General features: G+C 48.9%; 3 protein-coding genes across 5 annotated transcripts in view; 1 reads left to right on the top strand and 2 right to left on the bottom strand.

Moving 5' to 3' along the window:
* LOC117090858 (retinol dehydrogenase 16-like) overlaps window positions 1-19,931 on the bottom strand; it is a 45,021-nt gene that overhangs the window by 23,036 nt on the left and 2,054 nt on the right. Inside the window, exon 2 of the mRNA XM_033223481.1 lies at window positions 17,904-18,181. Within this exon, the coding sequence (XP_033079372.1) occupies window positions 17,904-18,181 (278 nt within the window). The remainder of the gene's footprint in view (window positions 1-17,903; window positions 18,182-19,931) is intronic.
* On the top strand, window positions 5,980-9,951 carry GPR182 (G protein-coupled receptor 182). 2 transcript variants are annotated; one of them, XM_033221616.1, is made up of 3 exons: window positions 5,980-6,182; window positions 6,720-7,992; window positions 9,701-9,951. In XM_033221616.1, the coding sequence occupies exon 2, from the start codon at window positions 6,736-6,738 to the stop codon at window positions 7,948-7,950; it is 1,215 nt and encodes a 404-aa protein (XP_033077507.1). In that variant the 5' UTR covers window positions 5,980-6,182; window positions 6,720-6,735; the 3' UTR covers window positions 7,951-7,992; window positions 9,701-9,951. The 2 variants fall into 2 exon arrangements, with proteins under 2 accessions (XP_033077507.1, XP_033077506.1); XM_033221615.1 differs by having other exon boundaries at window positions 9,011-9,950.
* Window positions 10,335-18,045, bottom strand: ZBTB39 (zinc finger and BTB domain containing 39). 2 transcript variants are annotated; one of them, XM_033221611.1, is made up of 2 exons: window positions 17,904-18,045; window positions 10,335-16,458 (listed from the first exon to the last, which is right to left on the bottom strand). In XM_033221611.1, exon 2 carries the CDS (start codon window positions 16,412-16,414, stop codon window positions 14,276-14,278), a length of 2,139 nt encoding a protein of 712 aa, XP_033077502.1. In that variant the 5' UTR covers window positions 16,415-16,458; window positions 17,904-18,045; the 3' UTR covers window positions 10,335-14,275. The 2 variants fall into 2 exon arrangements, with proteins under 2 accessions (XP_033077502.1, XP_033077505.1); XM_033221614.1 differs by lacking the exon at window positions 17,904-18,045 and adding an exon at window positions 17,456-17,884.

Below are 19,931 nucleotides of genomic sequence, written 5' to 3'. Positions count from 1 at the left end.
CTTAGACTAATGTCACACCCTCTCCCTTCTCACACTTGGAAATCACAGAGGAAACGGTTGTCCTTCATCTCGTGAAAGATAGGGGGTGGGAAGCAAAGACATTCACTTTCCCCTTCTCAAATCCCTCTGAGATCATTCTACAAATCCCTCAGCCTTCATGGAGACACCTCCTTCCTCACGCAAGAAATTTCCTAGAATTCCTAGGGCTGAGTCAGCTCCACAGAAGCAGATACCCAACATTGCTTTTTTGATCCTGACCCCAGTCTAGGAGAAGCTCTCCACGGGTCATTTTTTTTTTTTAAGCTTTTGGACATCATGGGCCCCTTCGAGAATCTAAGAAAGGTTATAAGCCCCTACAAAAATGCACATAACACAACAATCAAAAACTTGCTTATACTTTTCATAGAGTTCACACCTAAAACCATTAGCTGCATGGAATCCAGCTCAAGAATCCTTGTAATATGGGCTTATTGAACTACTAGCTGTGTGACTGGGGCAAGTTATTTAAAGTTTCTGTGCTTTGGTTTCCTTGTCGATGGTAGTACACACTCCGCGAAGTTGTTATGAGGATTAAATGAGGTGATATGGATAACACCCCTTACAACTGTGTCTGGCCAATGGTGCGTATTCAATAAACATTAGCTGTTACTATTACTACATCTCTCTGTGGTAATTCATAGTGACATCTGGGAATGTTCCCACCCTTCTATGTAAAAAACACAACCCAAGACAGACAAATAAAAGACCTGGCTCATGTTGATCTAATTCAGAGAGGAAAAAATGGCCGGTGGTAATAGGACTAGAGAGGTCTCTCAATGTCAGTTCCACAAGAGGGGATTCCTTTTTCCTTATCCTCAACAAGTGGAAAAAGGGCATGCTGGTATATATTATCTCATGTATCCCATATAATAACCTGTAAGGGAAGCATCATTATCCTCACTTTACATATTAAGAAACTGACATTAAACTCCTATCTCTCATCAGACACAAAATTCAACTCAAGATGGATTAAAGACTTACATATAAGACCCAAAACTATTATTAAAATATTAGAAGAAAATCTAGTATTGGGGGGGAAATCTAGTATCTAATATAAGGAAAAGTCTCCTGGACATTGGACTAGGCAAAGAATTTATGACTAAGATCTCAGAAGCACAGGCAACAAAAGCAAAAATAAACAAATGGGACTTAAACTAAAAAGCTCTGAACAACAAAAGAAATAAGCAACAGAATGAACAACCCGCAGAATTGGAGAAAATATTTGTAAACTACTCATCCGACAGGGGACATATCCAGAATATACAAAGAACTCGAGCAAGAAAAAAAAAAAAAACCCCACAAATAATCCCACTAAAATGTGGGCAAATGACACCAATGGACATTTTTCAAAAGAAGATATACAAATGGCCAACAGATATATGAAAAAATGCTCAACATCACTAATCATCAGAGAAATGCAAATAAAAACCACAACGCCATATCATCTTACCCCAGTCAGAATGGCTACTATTAAAAAGATAAAAAAATAAAAGATGGCCGGGCGCGGTGGCTCAAGCCTGTAATCCCAGCACTTTGGGAGGCCGAGACGGGTGGATCACGAGGTCAGATCGAGACCATCCTGGCTAACACGGTGAAACCCCATCTCTACTAAAAAATACAAAATAAAATAAAATAAAAGATGTTGGCAAGGATGTGGAGCAAAGAGAACTCTTAGACATTGCTGGTGGAAATGTGAACTAGTACAACTTCTATGGAAAACAGTATGCAGATTTTTCAAAAAACTAAAAGTAGAACTGCCATTCAACCCGGCAATCCCACTACTGGGTATTTACTCAAGGGAAAGAAATCAGTACATTAAAAAGACACCTGTACTAGTATGTTTATCACAGCACTATTCACAATAGCAAAGACATAGAATCAACCTAAGCATCCATTAACAAATAAAATGATAAAGAAAATGTGGTATATATACACAATGGAATACTATTTGGCCATTAAAAAGAATGAAATTATGTCTTTTGCAGCAATGTGGATGGAACCGGAGATCATTATTTTAAGTAAAACAAACGAGGCACAGAAAATCAAATATTGCATGTTCTCACTCATATGTGAGTGCTAAAAGATGTGTACACATGGATGTGGAGAGTGAAATGGTGAACAGTGGCAACTTGGAAGGAAGAGGGAATGGGAGGTGGGTAGATGATGAGAAACTAGTCGATGGGTACAATGCATGTTATTCTTGTGATGGATAACCTATACATGTAACAAAACTGCACATGCACCACATCAATCTGTACAAATAAATATTTAAAAACAAAAGAAAAGAAACTGAGATTCAGAAAGGTTAAGTGACCTGCCCAAGATCACACAGCTACCAAGTGGTGGAAAAAAGTGTCAAAAACAGGTCTGATTCAAAAACTGGTGTTATCTCCACCGTGTTTTGTAAAGACCCGGTGAACAGGGAAAAACTGAGCAGAGAGAGCCAAGGACAGGGGAGTGGGGCACAGGCTTTGAGGAGACTAGAAAGCTCCTAATCAATCTGGTACTGCTGGGCAAACCAGATGCCTCTCTAGCTTGGGGAAGCTGTGGCAGGAGGGCAGAGCAACCTCCATGACTAGACTTGGCTTCCTGACTCAGTGGCCTTCTGGAAGTTCACACTGTGGACACGAGTGCAATCACTGCCAAATGCCTCAGCCTTAACCTGTCCACAAGGCACCTGCCTCCACCCGTAAGTCAGGCACATGGGTTGATCCCTGGGACAGCCTGCCTCATCTCTTCTGCCAGGCTCCAGGCACAGCTCTTTTCCCGACCCGACTCTGGGAAGTCGTCTACCTTTATCTCTGCCTCTCAATACCTCCTCCCTGGTACCTTCCTTCCTTTCTGATTGTTGATCACAAAGTCTTGTCTACACTTTTTTGGGGGAAAAAAGTGGGGCGGGGAGGAGAAAGAGTAAATTTCCAGGAATTGTTTCACTGCTGCTGTTCCTGCTGCATAGGGCAAAGCTGCTGGCCTGCTCCTTTTGCCCAGGTTGGCGAAGAGCCTGGCCTCCTGCTCCTCCCTCTTTCTCTTCCTCCCAGTCTCTCTCTTTCCAGCTGCACCCCCACCCCCTAAAAAAGCCCCACATGAAAACTGCAGAGCTATCACTTATTTCTTCCTGAGGGAGGAGCTTTCCCTTCTGCCAGAAGGAACCACCATCACTTCCTCTTTCTACAAATACACATTGGGCGACAGGAGTAGGTGGGAGCAGGGAGCAGGTAGAGGTGAGGCTGCACAGGGGATGTCTCCATGTGGGAAGGACAATTCAGAGACCCAGGAGATAGGAGCCACTAAAGGGCAGTCTTGTGAGGAACAGAAATGGTCTCAGATGTGGCCATCTGGAGAGGACAAAGACCAGACCAGGGTCTTCCTTGGAGGGTGCTTGGTCTAGGACAGGCTTCATTTGCATGGGTCAAAAGCATGTAGTGGGAAGGGGAAATTCTCAGAAGGCTCCTTACTGAAGAAAAATATCAATGGGATAGAAACTAAGATCCTAGAGAGGAAATGAGAGCAAAACTAACTGAAAAATTGAAGTAAGCAACATTTCACACTGTCTTGGTTCATCATGATGGTTTGTTTTTGTTTTGTTTTGTTTTTTTGAGACAGAGTCTCGCTCCATGGCCCAGGATGGAGTGCAGTGGCGTGATCTCAGCTCACTGCAACGTCTGCCTCCTGGGTTCAAGAGATTCTCCCATCTCAGCCTACTGTGTAGCTGGGATTACAGGCATGCACCACCATGCCTGGCTAATTTTTGCATTTTTAGTAGAGACAAGGTTTCACCATGTTGGCCAGGTTGGTCTCGAATTCCTGACCTCAGGTGATCTGCCCACCTCAGCCTCCCAAAGTGCTAGGATTACAAGCGTGAGCCACCTAGCCTAGCCCATGATTGTTTGTTTGTTTGTTGTTGTTGTTTGTTTTCTTTTGTTTTGTTTAAGAGATGGGATCTAGCTCTCTCACCCAGGCTTCAGTGCAGCGGTGTGATTATGGCTCACTGCAGCCTTGAATTCCTAGACTCAAGTGATCCTCCCACCTCAGCCTCCCAAGTACAGATTGCACCACCATAACTGGCTAATTATTTTATTTTTTTGTAGAGATGGGGGTCTCATCTTGTTGCCCAGGCTGGTCTCAAACTCCTGGGCTCAAGCAGTCTTCCCATCTCGGCCTCCCAAAGTGCTGGGATTACTGGTATGAGCCACTGCACCGGCCATGATAGATTTTGTGATCTCAAAGTGATCTGATATGTAAGTGGAAGGTTTAAGAAAACTGCAAAATTAAAAATATCCCCTCTAATGGAGATAAATGGCACTGATGGTTGCACAGCAGTGTAAATGCACTTAGTGCCACTGAACTGTACATCTAAAAATGGTTAACATGGTAAATCTTATGTATATTTTACCATAATAAAAGAATCAATTAGCAAACTTTTTAAAAATGTTCTCTTTGAGTGCATAAAATGTGGTGTGTATATATATATATACACACACATACATAAGGGAATATTACTCAGCCATGAAAGGAAATGAAGTACGGATGCATGTTCCAATGTGAATGAACCTTGAAAACATGCTAAGTGAAAAAAAAAAAAGGAACAGACACAGAAGGTCACATATGATATGGTTCCCTTTCTATTAAGTATCCAGAATAGGTAAATCCATAGGGACAGGTAGCAGAAGGTTGGGGGCGGGGGAATAGGATTGATTGCTTAATGGTTATAGGGTTTTCTTTGGGGGTAATGAAGATGTTTAGCACTTAGACAGCGGTGGTGGTTGCACAATGTGCATGACTAAATGCCATTAAATCACACATTTTAAAATGGTTAATTTTATGCTATGGGAATGTCACCTTGACTTAATATATACTCAATCCCCTCCAGGCGACACACCTTTGGCTCAGGCCTAGGCAGCTCTGCCATCTGCCAAGTGTGGCTTGTGTAACACACAACCTCTCTGGGCCTCAAAGAGAGTGAAGAAATCCATCCTCCCCAGAGGGGTATCTCCAGAATCAAACGGTATGAAGTGAGGTGAAAGCCCTCTGAGAGGCAGGAAGCTCTGCTGACACAAAATGTTCACCCATAACATGCAGCTCAGAATCCCTTACCCACTAGTTTGGAGGGAGAGACAACTCTGCTCTCCCTCCCCCACACCCCATCCCCTGCTCATTCCCTGCCAGCCACCCACCACGCCCTTCACGCAGAGAAGTATAGAGCCACAGGGGAGGGCGCCATTCTCTCTCTCCCTCCCCATTTAGGAATCTCCCCGAAGCTTTGACAAAGCCCCCTTGACACCCCACATTCAATCTTTTTTTTTTTTTTTTTTAACTCTGTCACCCAGGCTGGACTGCAGTGGCCTGATCTCAGCTCACCGAAACCTCTGCCTCCTGGGCTCAAGCGATTCTCCTGCCTCAGCCTCCCAAAGTGCTAGAATTACAGGTGTGAGCCACCATGCCCAGCCATTTAATCTTATCTTTCTCCCCAGATTCTCACCTCCAGTCACAAGATGAAGGCAGGGAGCTCACAGCCCTGTGAGGGGCTGGGGAGAATGGCAGGGTTGGGCCAGAGTCATTAAAAGCCAAACTGATTTTCAGATTTATTTTAACCCTCCCCTACACCTCCACATCCAATTTCACTCTAGTAGGAATTAAGACAGGGGAGAGAGGGATTCCAAGCTGACTTAGGGAGAGGAAAATACATATATCTGTGAAGCATTTGCCACAGGCCCGATGTGAGCTAAGCACTTTCCTTCCCTCAACAGCACCTTTAATTCTCACAGCATCCCTTTTAGTAGATAGTATTGTTGACCCCACTTTGCAGAGGAGAGCACTGAGGCTAAGGAAAGAGGTAAATTCATTCAGCGAGTGAGGGAGGAGTTGGGATTTTAATGCTGGCAGTATGACCTCCCTGCCACTGGCACACCGGGTCTTTTGCTAGGACGTCCCCTGTAACCGGATTGGGGGAATGCAGGAAAAACCCCCGCCTTCTCCACAGAGTCTCAGCAGTGACAGCTACTTCCCGGATGGGAAGGGCAGCCGTGAAGCCAGCACGGAAGCCAGCCCCACAGCCAAGGGCCCTCCAGCCTCCTCACAGCTCCCCACAGCCTGGACCTGCCGGCCCTCCCTCCAGGACGGAGGGGCTCCCAAGGAAAATTTAGGTGAGTGTCGCCCTCTCCCAGGGAAGATGGGAGTCAGGGCTTGGAGACAACCGGCTTTCCCGTGTGATCCACAGGTTTTCCTGGGGTGAATCAGATGTGTGTGGTGTGTGTGTGTGTTCCACACTCAAGGTCCAAACGAGACAGAAAAAAAGCAATGAAGATCTGTGCAAAAGGGCTGAGTAATGAAGTGCCAGGAGAGAGGTGGAGGTTGGAGACCACCTAGGAATGGCGGGTGTGGGGGCATTGAAGGGGTTGTTGAGGGAGAACTGGCTGGGGTTGGGAAGAAATGTTGGTAGACACCAACAGCCCTGGCCTCTTCCACCTGAAACCCCTTAAGAAAGTATCTCTGCTCTTGGGTCAAAGGTAGCAAGTAAGTTGTGTATTATTTATTCACAGTTTGAAAGCTAAACTTCCCTTTCTTGCCTCATCAGCCCCAGAATCTTTCCCCAAAGCCCCCGACTCCCTCTGGCCTCTACCTTGAGGACACAAGGCTCTCAAAGTCTGCTTTCCCTTCCAACCCTCCCTTCATCCCAATAGGTGTGTGCTGGTCCCAATGTCAGTGAAACCCAGCTGGGGGCCCGGCCCCTCGGAGGGGGTCACCGCAGTGCCCGCCAGTGACCTTGGAGATATCCACAACTGGACCGAGCTGCTCGACCTCTTCAACCACACTTTGTCTGAGTGCCACGTGGAGCTCAGCGAGAGCACCAAGCGCGTGATCCTCTTTGCCCTCTACCTGGCCATGTTTGTGGTTGGGCTGGTGGAGAACCTCCTGGTGATATGCGTCAACTGGCGCGGCTCAGGCCGGGCGGGGCTGCTGAACCTCTACATCCTCAACATGGCCATCGCGGACCTGGGCATTGTCCTGTCTCTGCCCGTGTGGATGCTGGAGGTCACGCTGGACTACACCTGGCTCTGGGGCAGCTTCTCCTGCCGCTTCACTCACTACTTCTACTTTGTCAACATGTACAGCAGCATCTTCTTCCTGGTGTGCCTCAGCGTTGACCGCTATGTCACCCTCACCAGTGCCTCCCCCTCCTGGCAGCGTTACCAGCACCGAGTGCGGCGGGCCATGTGTGCGGGCATCTGGGTCCTCTCGGCCATCATCCCGCTGCCTGAAGTGGTCCACATCCAGCTGGTGGAGGGCCCTGAGCCCATGTGCCTCTTCATGGCACCTTTTGAAACGTACAGTACCTGGGCCCTGGCAGTGGCCCTGTCCACCACCATCCTGGGCTTCCTGCTGCCCTTCCCTCTTATCGCAGTCTTCAACGTGCTGACGGCCTGCCGGCTGCGGCAGCCAGAACAACCCAAGAGCCGGCGCCACTGCCTGCTGATGTGTGCCTATGTGGCCGTCTTTGTCATTTGCTGGTTGCCCTATCATGTGACCCTGCTGCTGCTCACACTGCATGGGACCCACATTTCCCTCCACTGCCACCTGGTCCACCTGCTCTACTTCTTCTATGATGTCATCGACTGCTTCTCCATGCTGCACTGTGTCATCAACCCCATCCTTTACAACTTTCTCAGCCCACACTTCCGGGGCCGGCTCCTGAACGCTGTAGTCCATTACCTTCCTAAGGACCAGACCAGGGCAGGCACACACTCCTCCTCTTCCTCCTGTTCCACCCAGCATTCCATCATCATCACCAAGGGGGACAGCCAGCCCGCTGCAGTAGCCCCCGACCCCGAGCCAAGCCTGAGCTTTCAGGCATCCCCTTTGCTTCCAAACACTTCCCCCTCCTCTCCCCCTCAGCCTCTTACATCCAGCTGAGGTAAAGGCCAGACTCCTCCAACAGTGACGGAAAAGGCACAGGTAAGAGTATAGGTGGGAGATTTGGGGGGATGTAGAGGGGGAGGGTCAAATTTGTGTCTATCTTAAAATACTGAGGTATGGAGAGGGAGACAGGGTCGGGAGGGATAGAGAGCAGGCCCTCGGTGTTGTACTATTTGTCTCGGTCCTTGTGTCTAAGGAGCCATGCAGAAAAAAAGGTGAAATAAATGGGAGAGATAGTCATGGACTCTGGATCTTTTAAAAATCTGCACTTCCAGCTGGGATTGGGAAGGGAGCTGAGACTAAAGAGGTGCTCAGCAGAGGAAACTAGACACATTCATTTCATAAATCACTCTGGCCGGAAAGAGTGAGCTCTGCAAGAACGTCACAAAACTCCTTTTGTGTGTGTGAGCTTGTTGATCTTCCAGCTCACTATGCAGGTTATGGGGACAAGAGGCCAGAGGCCAAGGAACCAGGCGACCCCAGCAGGACGTTCTCCAGCTGTGCATCCTATGCACAGCTATGATAAGTGAAGGGGGATGGGGATGTCAGGAGTGGGGGCGAAGCCAAGGTCTGAGACCTGCACCCTGCAGCTGGGTCGGCTGCAGGGTATCTCCACCCTCGGCTATCCAGGAAACACAGCTCCATTTCCTTGTTGACACCCTCCCCTCCCCGTTGTCCATCCTGCTCCCTCCCCACAAGCAGAGGAGCTGTCCCAGAGTCAGCTCCTCATAGCTGACCTTCTCCCAGCTTCGGATCTAGGAAACTTCCAGACTTCTTCTAGGGAGACACAGAGCCACCAGAAAGCCCAACCCACCCCCATCTCTTTCTCTCCAGATCATAGGAAAGTATCAAGGGATGTCATTCTGGGAGCAGCCCTTGGGACAGCCAGCAGCAGGTGCTGACAGATGCTCTGTCCTTCACCCTCTGTCCCCAGCACCAGATGGGGAAGGCCACAGTGGAAACTTCTCAATTCCGTCACAGGGCAGAGCTCTGACACTGTTATAGGTCAGTTCTCCCTGGCCATGTCTTTTCATAATTTTCCTGTCCCACAACTTAGGTTCCTTAACACTTCTACAGATGAAGCAAAGAAGTCCTCTGTTAACAAGTAGGTCTTCTGGAAAAGGATCACTTATGTTTGGGAGACTAGGACGCTGTCCATGAAGAACTCTGAAGTAAAGGCCTAAGAACAGGATCTAGTTTCCGTCTTCCAATTCCACGTCCTTTGCCTCTTAATCCTGCCTGTGGTGAGGGGACTAGATGGAATCACTGATAACCTCTTCGCCATCTCCTCTGTCCTGCTCAAGTGCTTGATGTATCTGGAATGTTTAACTTGGAGCAACTACTCACTGACCTGGAGACCACCTGTTCTGCTTTGAGAAATCAGACCTGTTCTGTGGATGCATTGACCAGGTGCTCCAATTGCATACGCACCCAGGTTTGTCAGGAGCATGGAAGGAAACCTGCATCTCCCTGCTCACTGGACCCAAACCTGAAAGGGCCTTACGCTGCAGACAGCTGCTCAGTAGCACAGAGCTGAAGGCTTTTTGAATCAGGAGTCTGGGTTGTGGCTTGGGTCGCAGGAAGGGCTTAGCCTACCAATTCAGAATTCACATTGAAAAAGACTTTCCTCTCTTGTCCCAACATAAAGAAGCAAGCCAAGATCTGATGCGCCATCACTGCCTCCTCTGACTTGGGCTACAGCAGTTTCCCAAAGGAAACCTAATTTTACATCTCTGTCACATTCCAGGTCACCTCAGAGGCCACTCTCCCAAGGTTAGTTATCACCCTGGCAGTATGAATACTTCCCTAAGGCCTCCCATCCATGGAGGGGAAGAGTGGGAACCAGCTGTTACACTCAGCATCTACTGAGCACTGATGGGAGCCCCACCTGGGCCATGTGCTCTGGGGCCAAATGGACATCAGTTCCTAACTTCTTGAGGTCTGTCTCCTCTGTGGAAACACCCGTGTATCAATCTCATTAAACTATGCCAAACTTTTGCCTCCTCCCTCTTTCAATGTCTCGCTCCAAAGACACACCATGTCCCAGCAAATCAAATGGCATTGGCAAAACAAATTGTAGCCAAATCTCTCACTTAGTAACATTAGTCCAAATAGACACAGGCAGGGACCCACCACTCTCTCTGGGCTGATGGAGGATCCTCTCAGGAATACCCCCTGAAAAGGTTGAGTCTTTGACTTAATTTCCCACTAAAAACAGGTCAACAAGTTAATCCTGGGGAATTCCAGCTACAGAAAAGGAAAATGTGCTACCTGAAAGAATTCTGGCATCTGCTGGGCAGAAATGTGCTACTGAAAGGGTGATGAGCCCAGATATTCTGAACTCCAGGTATGAGCATATTCATAGCAGGTAGGAAGAGAACTCTCATTTCAAATTTCTTTTTTTATTCTAAATAAAAACCACACTTTGTGCTGAACAATGGAATATAAAAGAATCAGATGTACAATGATTTTAGACATCTACTATTTGGGGAAAAAAGTTTACAAAATATACAAAACTTTACAGCAATAGATAGTAAACACTTAAATATTAGGAGGTCAGTACTTATTAATTTAATGGAAGGAGTTAGACGTCAACAACTCTTCTCTGTTTCGTAAGAGACTTTAGCTATTCAAGGTGGGGGCAGCAAGTGGACTGAACAGGTGAAGGATTTTAAAGAAACATCAAAATCGAGTTTCATTTTCATTCTGATGTTAAGCTTATGATGCATAACCACATTGAAACTAATGCTGTGCACCCTGCCTCCTGACTCATTTGGTGCAGGATTTAGGGAAAAGAGTCCCAGATGGGTGCAGACCGCTACACAGAGCCCATTCCCATACCAACAAATACAGCGTCCATCTAGAATTTGCTTTGGAAGTAGTCTGGGGCTTGGGGAAAGGGCCACAGAAGGAGGCCAGAGGAGGAAGAAAATTCAACACTAGCAAAAACCTGTCTAGGAAAAAGATATTTAAGCCCAAAGGTTTGGCCTGGAGACAAATGGGTACTCATAGATCAGAAAAGAAGGATATAAAAAAAAAAACTTTTACCCATCTCCTGGTTCTTAAAGGTCACCTGGGCCTGACCCCTATCCCACCTCCTTTCTTCCTAACTAGCCATGGACGATGGGAACTCCATGGAGTCATAAAATTTAGGACCAAATACTAAGGTTTAGCAGAGCTTCCCAGCAGGTGCTGTGGCATCTGTAAGTCACCAGTCAATCACCGGAGTGCCAGGATACTAATCTCTGCCTCTGGCCACATGGAGCCTCTGCTGTTTAACCCCAGGTCCCACACAAGTATTACCATTTTCCCCTCAGAAAACAAGTTGGGAATGGCCTCATATTTGGTTTAATGCTCTATGATCATTCTTAATAATTTGTGAATAAGAGAGCTCCACAAATGATGTAGCTGGTCCTGAGTACATACCAAGAAAACAGGAGAAGAGGATGTTAAAGGCTTTAACAGAACTTCAGAGTAACACAGAAGATAGTACTAAACTAGGCTCCAGGAGAGAGGGAGCAACAAAATCAAATGAACGGAAAGTCAAAACAATTAAAAATGCAAAACAAAACGAATACCTTCTACCAGGTATCCCAGGGTGCCCTATGCCACAATATAGTGTTTCAAGTAAAACCATTCAGAAGAGGGTGAGCTAGAGGCAGAGGAAGCAGACATGACTTTGGCGGGGTGGAGAGAAATGGGGAAGTTCAGGTGTGAATATAAGGGTCCCCAACAGGGAGAGGGTTTGGTCAACAAATCTCATGAGCTACTGACCCTATGACATATCTGACTGGGACCAACTGGGCCACCCTGATCAATGTGATCAGCCCCAGGGGGATCAGGGGATGCAGTTTTCTGTCTCGTGTTTCAAGGGCACAGTTTCAAGGATCTGCTTTTTGGTTTACTGGCAAAAAAGGAAAACTTCACAGTTTCAGGTTAAGTACACAGACCACCCAGCATCCATGATGCCCTCTGTTAAGGAAAAAGGTTTCTCCAGCACATTTATCTGCTCTCAGCCACTTGGCTGGTTCCAGTAATTACCACCTCTCTCACGCCAGCATTTCAAAAATCAGTCCTCACCAACAGTCTGGGAGGGATTGCTCATGCTTGAAAATGTAGCAGACACTTGATTGTAGTCTGTTACACATCTCCTTCTTAAATTCTAATGGTCAATGTGAGTAAGAAAGGAAGAAGCCAGTCAGCAACGAAGAGTCTCAACACTGCTTTACTGATGAGGATGTCCTGAGGGGACACTGAACAAGGTGGGTTTAGATGGTCTAAGGTGGACCTTTAAGCTGGCCACTGTACAAGTCCCTTCATCTAATGGTCACCCCACCAGAGAGCCATGCACTCCGACTCTGAGGCTTTATCAGTTCAGGGCTGGGGAGAAGCAGCAGGACCAACAGGGATGGAGCTTTGGTTTGTCTGACATCTCAATATAAATAAGGACAGGAGGCTTCCAAACTGTGCAAATAGGTCCTTCATGTCACTTGCTCCCCTCAACCCTGTCCCCAATCTACTCCATCACAGGATAGAAAGGGGATGAAAGGCCTGGAATTTAACTGGCCCGAACTTTCTAGAACACATATCCATGGCCTAAAGTGTTCCCTGGGTTTATTATGCTAGAGACAATCTGGAGAAGAAAAGAATTTGCTTAAGGGCTTGACACGTCCTCCCTTAGTTATACCCCTGGTTCTCCAAATCTCTGGTCAAGGTTATTTTCTGGAATATGGCTACTTGCTGGGGAAAAACTCATTTTCCTAAAGTCTCTTATACAAAAGACATGCTGGGTAATGTGTATACAAAAACAAAAATAAATAAATATTAATGTCCAAAAAGGCTTTGTGAGTTAACGAAAACTACTTGCTTGTGAAACAGCCCAGGGTGCTGCCGAATCCCACCAGGGGCAGTGTCAGGGCTGAAGCCAGGGACTCCCAGAGCTCACCTGAGCAGGGTGAGGTAGTATGAGCTACTGAGGTGGCACCTCACAAGTATGCAAGATCGAGGGCCCTATCCCTCAAGCCTTCTTTGGGCAAAGCCCCTTAGAAAACCAAGTAAGAGTGGAGCTAACCAGCTGCATGGGCTGGGCCGGCACACTCTGCAGCCACCCACGGAGGGCCTGAACCAGCTGCCATCCAACAGCGACCCCTGGAGGTAATGGCAACAACAGATCAGGATAAATTCCAGCAGGTCAAAGGTGAGCTGCCAAAGCTACGGCACTGTTAGCACAAAGTAAACAACAGGTTACCCGACTAGGACAGACAGTCAGAACGCACACCCTGCTACACACCACCAGTTACTCAGGTCCCTTTAATTCTCAAGGGCTCGCGGTCTGCGACTCCACCACTTCATGGAGTCAGCTCATCTAAACCACGGGCCAAACACTTCTGGGCAGGAGACCAGATATAAATTAAGGCAAGGCTGCTGCTGTCAGAGACATCCCCACCTCTCCACCAGGACACTCACAGCCAACACAAGTGGCCAAAACAGATGACTATATCAAGTGGTTCCCTATCCTCTCTGCCCCACAGAAGGTCAGACCTCCTGGGCCATCACTCCATAAAATCCTGTTTCTTTGGAAATTAGGAGAAAAGAGAAATCTCTCCTGTCCATCCAGGCTGCCACTTCTGGCGGCACCGCAGGACACCTCTTCTGGCTGACAGGGATTCATCCCAAAGCTTTCTGACCTAAATAGAAAGCTCTGTCTCTAGTATGGATCTAGCTGCCAAAAGATTTTCACTGTCCAATCAGCAGATGAGGGCCGTAGATAAGCAGACACCTACATCCCTGATACCTTGTCCCTGCTGAGGGCTGGAACCTGAGGGGACTGCCCTGTTGACCTGTCTTTTCTGAATGACCACATTCCCAAAATCTTTCTCATAGCTGGTCATCCCAGCTGGAGGCCTGGCGGTAACACCCACAGTGAACACCTCCCTTTACTCCCTCTGTTCAGTGAGGCTGTTGGTTGGATTCTTAGCAGCATAAAACCTATCAGTAAACTAAAACTAGAGAGGCTGGGGAAGGGGGTCTAGTGGACACCAACTGCTTGACTAGATCCCAAAACCAGCCTCAAAAGAATAAAAAACACAGCCCTTCATGGGCAAGAACAGGTATGGAGGTAAATGTGATAGGGGGCTGTTGCTTCTCAAAAACAGTAACAGCTTATGTGCTATTTCTTCTTCTTTTCTTCTTTAAACACAACACAGAACAGAATTCCTACCAAGGCAAAATTATAACTTCAGCTGGGGAGGGACCAACAGCTCTTAGATATCAGCATCCCGGCTGCTGCGTAGGAGCTCCCCGCGGCTCTGCCGGGACCCAGTCAACTGTCTGGGTTCTTTTCCGCCTCTTTGGAATGGATGATGTACATGAAGGTCTGCTCGATGGTGAAGTCAGGGGGGAGGCTGCCTTTGTGCACACCAACATGCTTGCTCATGAGGTTAAGGGTGGAACTGTAGTGCCCACAGACTGTGCAGCGGTACATGAGGGCCCCCGAGTGTGTCTTTAGGTGGCACTTGATGGTTGAGCGGCCTCGGAAGAACTTGTGGCACACCTTACATTGGTATGGCTTCTCGCCCGTGTGGATCCGCCGGTGGTAGTTGAATTCGCTTGTGTGGGCAAATCTTTTGCCACAGACCTTGCAGCTATACTTGCTGTTCCCAGGTTGGCCCTGCAGCGCCAGCTCTTCACTCAGAAACTCCTCTGCTGGCAGCTTCCGCTTCTGGAGAGCTGAGTGCTGTAGCCCAAAACCAGGCCGTGCATCAAGGCCACTGATGCATTTGTGCTGGCTGACGTGGTAGCGATAGGCAGCCTCTGACTTGAAGCTCTGGCTGCACAAGTGGCAGTGGAAGAGGGCATCTTCCAGGCTTTGGTGCACAGCCATGTGCTTCTCTAGAAGATGCCAGTCCACAAAGCTGTTGGCACAGACAGAACAGGAGAAGACTGAAATGCCGAGATGGGACAGCGTGTGCCACATGAGGCTGCAGAGGTTAAGGTGACGCTGGTCGCAGACACTGCAGGCCTGGCCCTTCAAGTTTAGGTGGTCAAGGATGTGGCCCCGGACCACATGGAAATCTTTGGCCAATACCTTCCCACAGGCAGCGCATTTCAGCTCTGGGGAGGCTGCTCCTGAAAAGACACCCAGCTTCCCTGGCAGGGGATCATTGGGGTGGACAATGATGTTGTTCTCAAATATTCCATCCCGTCGGTGAAGGGTCAGCTGCCACTGGGTAAAGAACTTAGTTTCACACATGTCGCAGGAGAAAAGGAAAATACCAATGTGGGACAGGACATGGGTTACCCGGGAGTTTCGGTCCTGGAAGTGGGTCTCGCAGACCTTGCAGTTGCCCGTCAGCAGGTCCACATGGTCCCGAGCATGCTGCCGGATCAGTTGAATGTTGGGCTCTAGAACTTTCTTGCACACCTGGCAGGGCATGGCCTTATTCTCCCGATTGTCATTCTCTCCAAAAGTCAGCTCATCCTCACTGTCATCACTCAGCTCAATCACCTCCTCAGCTGTGCCTATATCCTCAGCAGGGTCTTCAAACTGCAAGTCATCATCCCCCAGGTCCTCAAGCTGGAGCTCATCCATCTGCCCAAAGCCTGGATCTCTGGAGTGCTCACTATTGCTCAGACAGGAGTTGGTCTCAGTGGTAATGTCTACTGCATTGTCAGGGGTGAGGAAGCTGTTTTTACTGAAGTCTCCATTGCTTTGAACTTTGTATGGCTGGCAGGAGCTGGTGCTGGTCTGGATGCCCGTGCTGACAGTGCCTAGGACTGGCTGGGTCATCATGCTAGGAATGGACGTGAAGGGAGCAGGGGTGTCATGGTCTTCTGTCTTTGGTGGTGGTGGTGGCGGTTGCAGCAGAAGCAGGCTATGGTTAGCGTCACTGGCAACATTCCTCTCTTCCTCTTTATAGCTCCCTCCAGCATCACTGGGCAACACATAGTTTCTATCAGCACCAAGGTGGTCCCCACCAGCTCGGAGTTCTCCAAGGGGATGGGCAGGTTCTGCCGAAGGACAACTCAGGGTACCAGAGTGGCTCTCATTGGTGCTGGTCAGGGGCTTGGCCCTGGCAGTGCTCTCTAGGTCAGGAAAGGTAGAGTGACAGGCCTGGAGAAGGTCCTCCATACCCAGACGCTCAGCCACCTCGTAGATGACCCCAACATTGATCAGGTCTGTGAAGAGTTCTGATGTGTAGACAAAGCTCAGAACCTTCTCAAAGTTGGCAGGGGTGATGAAGTCCACCACATAGGTCCTGGCAGCATCAAGGCCAGTATTCAGGAAGAGGTTCTGGAAGTAGCCAGCTGCACAGGCCAGAACAGCCTTGTGGGCCGGGAAGGAGCGGCTCCCCACCACAATGGTGACGTCGCACATGGTCTCTGAGAGCCGGCACTTGTTGAGTTCCTTCAGCAGGTTGTTGGGGTGGTTGGTGCTTTGCAGTTTGATCCTCATGCCCATCTTAGCAGCTCCTATGAAATTACCTCCTTATCAGCACAGTTAATCTGTGGACAGCAAGAGAAAAAGATGGATGGCCAAACACATCCGTGCAAAAGAGGGGCTATGCAGGAGAAAATACCACCACTCTGAATGCTTCCAAGCCCCGGGTGGGGATCAGGAGTAAATTGGCATGGAGAGTTCCTCCATTATGACAAGACAACGACATCTCCCCCTGTATATACTCAAAGAGTTAAGACAAAAACCAAAACGATTGATGACAATCTGATAGCTTCGTCTTAAGCTGGTGCCTAGAGACGAACTAGGGGCATTCCCTCGGACACAATCTTATACTTCATTACCAGAGCCACTGGATCAAATTTCTCTATTAATTTCCTCCCAAATACAAGCTTTCCTACTTCACTGAGCATATTCTTTTCCCTCATGATGCCAAATGCCATGCACATGCTTGAACACAACTATCAAAGCTCCACTAGCTACTGAGGAACAGATAAGGTAGTTCCATCTTTTAGCTATGTCATTGCTGTGTCTTCAAACTCTCAATCAATCTCTAAATAAATCTCACGTTCTTGAATCCCCATCTCTCTCTGCCTATACTACATACCTGCTCTCTGGCCTTTCGACAACCCAGAGCCCCTCCAGATACTGCTTCATCACAGTCCCTGTATTCTGTGAAGTTAAAACACTCAGAATGCACACCAAAGCAAAACAGAACACAACTGTGGTAGTATTTAATATTACTTTAATATGTTGTATTCTTTTTGGCCACCCTTTTCGGGGTTTATATTTTGTTGCCCTGCACTAACATATATTTACTTGATGCCGCAAGAAAGACTTCTAATTATACAGGTAAGACTCCTAGAGGCTTGTTCACTATCACTTTCTGCTCTTTCTGACTCCTGCACGACTAAGGAAGAGCTACTTGAATCCCTGTTCAGTCTCACAACTCTGTGCAACACAGCCCCTTTCTCCACCTCTCCAGATTCTACCAACAACTCCCAACTTTTTCTGGGGCCCAGGAAGAGTCTGAGTATTGTGGGGTACCGGCCAAGCATCTCCCGGGCCCTGGTAGCCACCCCTGAACGATCGGCGGGTCGCAGCGCTGGGCAGCCAGAGTGGAGGGTGCGAGACGCGGAGGCTGGGGAACTTCCGAGGACACCCCAACAATCTCCGGGCGCCGCGGTCTCCCCTCCGGAGACTCGCATCTGGGAGGGAAGGGCGCTGCATCTGCTGGGGCGCTCCCTCCGGAGGCACCGAACGCCTCGGTCCCTCCACAAACAGCGCAGGGCTCACCCGGGTGAGCCTGGCGGGGGCACGGGGCTGAATAAGGGGCCAAGGGAGGGGCGGCGGGGCCGGCCGGGGTCGGCGCGCGGGCGGGGAAGATGGGTCCGGCCAAAGGGAGCGGGCAAGAGAACCCCAGCAAGAGCGAGAGAAATGCCGGTACGGGGGTCGGGCTTCGACCAGGGGCAGCCCTCGGCCTGGCCGCGCTTACCCGGCTCCGCGGGGCCCCGAGCACCATCGCCGCCGCCGCCTCACACAAAGGCCCCGGCCCGCCGCGCCCGGCCCGACAAGGAGGCGGCGCCGCCGGCCGCGGCCAGACTCTCCATCCGCCGCGCGGCTCGCCGCGCCGGCCCGGGCCGCCCCCGCCGCCCGGCCCGCAGCGCCCCCCGCCGTCCCGGAGGAGGCAGCGCCCCCCGCCGCCAGACCGCAGCGCCCCCCGCCGCCCGGGAGGAGGCAGCGCCCCCCGACGGCGGGGCCGGGGCCGGGGCCCTACTGGCGCTAGGGGTGCAGGGGCTTCCAAGTCCCCAGGCCTGGCTTTTTCTAAGCGCTGATCCACTGTGTGGGGGACTTGGTGCCTGAAGAGTGAAAAATCCCATCCAAACTCTCTTCGACTCCCCTGTTCTTCGCTCACAGTTCCAAAAGCTTCTCTTCAGAACATCTACTATGGGCTTTTTACAAAAAGTTGTAAGATTGTTTGATCACTATGTATCTCCTCCACTAGGGGCTTCCTGGATCAGGGCTCTGTGGCTTTGCACACCGCGGCACGTCCACACTGACTGCTACCACACTTCTTGACACAATAAGTGCTTAATACATTAAGCCTGCTTGAACGAATGAAAGAGCACTTGAGGGCTAGACTGCTACTACTGGACCCTTCTGGTAATCCACTGCTGTCCCTCCTTCCACCTAGGTGGCCAAATGAAGAAAGTCACAGGATCTCACTGTACGTTGGCACCCCAGGCCTGTTTCCTGAAGCCTGCCCTCCCCAACTCTGTGTAGAACTCGATCACTCTTCCTCCCCACCCTTCTCCCAAATCATCTTCTCAAATGCTGCTGCCCAAAAATTGTCATCAAACCAAAACCACCTACACTGCCAGCCCCACCCACCACCACCAAAGACATTAGAAGTCTTGGTCATGTCACCCTCCCTCCCTCAGTACAGAGGAAGCTCTTAGACTCCAAGACCCTTCAGTTTCATCCTCTCTCCCATCCCATCCCAGTCACTGCCTGAGAATAGCTTGCAGCCAAGGACAAACTCCCAGGACAGGCGCATGATAGGGTTCAGTAATTCCTTGATGGATAAATGGAAAGGAAGGGACACACTGAATATCGCCAACAGATCTAAGCCAGTTTGGCCATTCAGCAATTGTCCGTTCTCTTGATGAATTTGGGAGATTGTGTGTCCTTCTTTCCACAACCTCACTAACTGGTGGTAGATTATACTGAAAGCAAGCACTATACCAAATGCTGCCAAACATGTAACATTTGTTAGCCAGGAGACACAAAAACAGCCATACAACTGTTCTTATAGTTTGGGGATGAGGCATCTCACTTTACCATCTAGTGAAAGGGTCACTTAGAGGCTGACACAATGTTTCAGTGGCAGGCCCAGCTCTCACAGTTGTACAAGGTAACGGAGTCTCCCTAAAGTCTCCAGCATGACTCTGGAGACAGAGGGCTGCTGGGCTTGCAAGGGCCTGGGCCTGTTCAGTTTTTCTAACCAACTGCCCCAGCCATCTCTGGAGGGTTGACCGCAATAAACTTCACATGAAAACAAAGCATCCAAAAGACGCAGGTGAAAGTATATACCACTTATACTGAAGTCTTTTTAAAGTAAATCACCATATAGTCACAATAACAAACATATACAAAGTTAAATGGAGAAGAAAGGGCCAGGAATTTAGTCAAGGTCTTGTGGACCGGATCTCTTTAGGCATCAACCATTTTACAACAGGAAAGGGAGGATCAGGATCCCTTCACACATTCTTCAAGTACAAACACAGGAATCTAACTTAACATTTGTCTTCATTTTTTTCTGGAGTCCCCAGTACTGCAATTTTTGTCAGTCCCACTAGAGAGCAATCTTTCTGCACTTACATTCCTACTTGCAAAGCAATTTTCTTATCTCAGCCTATATGCCTAACTCCCACTAAGTCTGAGCAGAACCAACTCTTATAGCTTTCATGACCCAAAGAAAGTCCCTAGACTCTGCTTAAGTGTCCCCCATTTTAAGCCCTAT

This window comes from Trachypithecus francoisi, unplaced genomic scaffold (genome assembly GCF_009764315.1).
Source record: "Trachypithecus francoisi isolate TF-2019V2 unplaced genomic scaffold, Tfra_2.0 Lachesis_group11, whole genome shotgun sequence".
NCBI classification, from domain to species: domain Eukaryota; kingdom Metazoa; phylum Chordata; class Mammalia; order Primates; family Cercopithecidae; genus Trachypithecus; species Trachypithecus francoisi.
The sequence above is the reverse complement of the archived record's forward strand: the minus strand, read 5'-3'. Positions and strand labels throughout refer to the sequence as shown.